The sequence below is a fragment of the Eptatretus burgeri genome, chromosome 1 (genome assembly GCF_056783735.1).
Source record: "Eptatretus burgeri isolate ZD-2024b chromosome 1, Ebu_testis_v1, whole genome shotgun sequence".
Taxonomy (NCBI): Eukaryota; Metazoa; Chordata; class Myxini; order Myxiniformes; family Myxinidae; genus Eptatretus; species Eptatretus burgeri.
In genome coordinates this window covers 53,731,463-53,733,962 of record NC_140961.1, presented here as the reverse complement: position 1 = coordinate 53,733,962, position 2,500 = coordinate 53,731,463, and the positions used below count along the sequence as shown (strand labels likewise).

Genomic DNA, 2,500 nt, shown 5'->3' with positions numbered 1-2,500 from the left:
GGCCATCTCCACTCATGGCTCGCAGACTTCCTCTCCTGTCGCAGTCAACGTGTGGCCCTAAATGGAGTTCTTTCATCCCCTCTTCCTGTGCAGGCTGGAGTTCCTCAAGGTAGCGTTCTGGGCCCTGTTCTTTTTCTGGTTTTCATCAATGATCTCTCGGACTCTCTGGAAAATCCTCTATTTCTCTTTGCCGATGACTCAACCCTCTGCCGTACCATCTGTCATCCCTCAGACCGGCAAGCAGCAGCTTCTTCGCTCACTGCAGATCTGGATAAAATCACAAACTGGTCCAACACGTGGAACATGTCTTTCAATCCAGACAAATCTCACACTCTCACTATGTCTCTTCGAAAGGACCGTTTACAAACCCCCCCATCCACTTTCTCAACAATCCTCTGGAAGAAGTCTTTTCTTTCAAGCTTCTGGGTCTCACTATCTGCCATGACCTTTCCTGGGAAAGTCACATTTCCAACCTTGCCTCAAAAGCCAGTCGCCGACTGGGATTCCTCCGTCGTGCAAAGTCCTTCCTCGGCCCTCTTGAGCTCCTGACCACTTACAAAGCTTTTGTCCGTAGCCTGATGGAGTACTGCTCTCCCCTCTGGGCTGGTGCTCCTGCCTCCCACCTTTCTCGACTTCACGCTGTCGAAACCAGGGCTTTTAAGATCATTGGCATCTCCCGCAATGAAGCTGAGTCTTTGGGCCTCTCACTCAATCACCGCAGGTTGGTCGGTGGTCTTTCTGTCTTCTACCGACTCCTCTCCAGCCTTGCCCCCCTGCTCTCTCTGCGATTTGTCCCAACCACATTTCCACAGGGCGCTCAAGGTCCGCCAACAACCCCCTTCTGGTAAAACTACCAAAATCACGAATCACTGCTCATCTTCACTCTTTCATTCCTCTTTTTTCCCGCCTTTGGAATAAACTTCCTCACTCTATTCTTTCCCATTCTTCCCTTCAGGCTTTCAAAACAGCTGTTCACCACCACCTCTTATCTTCCCCCATCCAAATCCTCGATCTTTTCTACCCCCGATAATCCACCCAAGCCCACTTCCTTCAATTCTCCTGCTTTCCTTCCTGAAAGTCCCTTTAATGTCCATCTTCCCCTCGCCATGTTCCCCGTCCCATCCCCATCCCACTCCCTTCCACAGTTCACCTAATGTGTCTGTTCCCCACTGTTTTGTCCCTTCCACTCCCGCCCCTCTTGTCTCATGCCTCCTTGCTGTGAGTTGTGTGTTAGCTCTCATACGAGCCTCGACCAAGGTATACAAAAAAAAAAAAAAAAAAAAAAAAAAAAAAAGAGAGTGTCGGAATTTGTTCCAGAGGTGGGGAAAAAAAGAGGAATGAAAGAGTGAAGGTGAGCAGTGAGTGAAGTGGAAGTTATATTCCGATATTATGTCATTCAAAAATATAAATACAGTGTCGAACATTTTTTAAGTCGAAAATATTAAGCACTCTTTTCTTCTCAACACAATATTCATCTTCGTATTACTATTCAAATTTCCCTTGCGCTCTGATCCTGCCATCTCGCAGCACCTCTGTGACGACTTCTTTGTTCTGGATTTCCTGCGCAGCCCATTAAACATATCTCAATTGGAAATTTCTCTCCTCCAGATTTTGCCATGTGACTCGGCTGAAAGCCGATCACGGCGAGGGCAGTGTCGTATTGCTTCGGGCTTACCTCCCCTTTGACTTCCGAGTCAACAAATTTTTTGAGCAGTCCATCTGAGACACGAAGGCTTACCTCTCCCTCCTTGTAGTCCATCCACTCTCAACCTGCACCATTAAATTGTTTGTGTACAACTGTACATACATCATTTCAATCTTGTTGTGTATTACTTTTTATCTCTAATATGTACTTAAGTGAAGGTTAAGTAAAATTAGGGTGACCTAAATTTAACCCTGGCAACGCATGCCCACATTAAAACATTTCTTTATATGGAAAATCATATCCAAATAACGTAATTTCATATAATATCACAGTTTTTAGGAACACATCAACGACGTAAATCGACGACTTGCTGAACTTCATGAAACCGGGATCCCAGGTTCAAATCCATATACTATTTTGTGCATGGTTTACAAATGACCTCAAAATTCATATGAAAGTACACCAACATCTCAAAATATGTACTCGAGGTGATTTATGCACGAGTTTCAGCATGAAGTTTATATTGCTGTATGCTTGTGCCAAGCACAAATAAAGACTGACCACAAATTTCTTGGCCTTAGAGATAGGTGTGGCAAAGGCATCAAACGGATCGTCGAGGTCTTCTCCTGGAAGACGGTCAGGATATTCGCGCACCTCGTGCTTCCTTTTCAGTGTTCCCACACGAGTTTTTTTTTGCACCAATTCCGCTTTTTCCGTACCTGTGATCCATAAATTGTTTCAACAATGCAGGTTTGTAACAAAAATGACATTTTCCTTTGCACAGCAACATTTGGAAGGGATATGTATTGCCAGGAAGGCTCAAACAGGTTCTCTGAGAACATTGACAACTTTTCT

At 45.0% G+C, this 2,500-nt stretch overlaps 1 protein-coding gene across 3 annotated transcripts in view; it reads right to left on the bottom strand.

Annotated features, from left to right (window-relative positions):
* The window catches only part of MIS18BP1 (MIS18 binding protein 1), a 184,037-nt gene that overhangs the window by 69,957 nt on the left and 111,580 nt on the right, over positions 1-2,500 (bottom strand). For all 3 annotated transcript variants that reach the window (XM_085884325.1, XM_085884342.1, XM_085884332.1), the window contains one exon: positions 2,207-2,364. In XM_085884325.1, the coding sequence (XP_085740451.1) occupies positions 2,207-2,364 (158 nt within the window). The remainder of the gene's footprint in view (positions 1-2,206; positions 2,365-2,500) is intronic.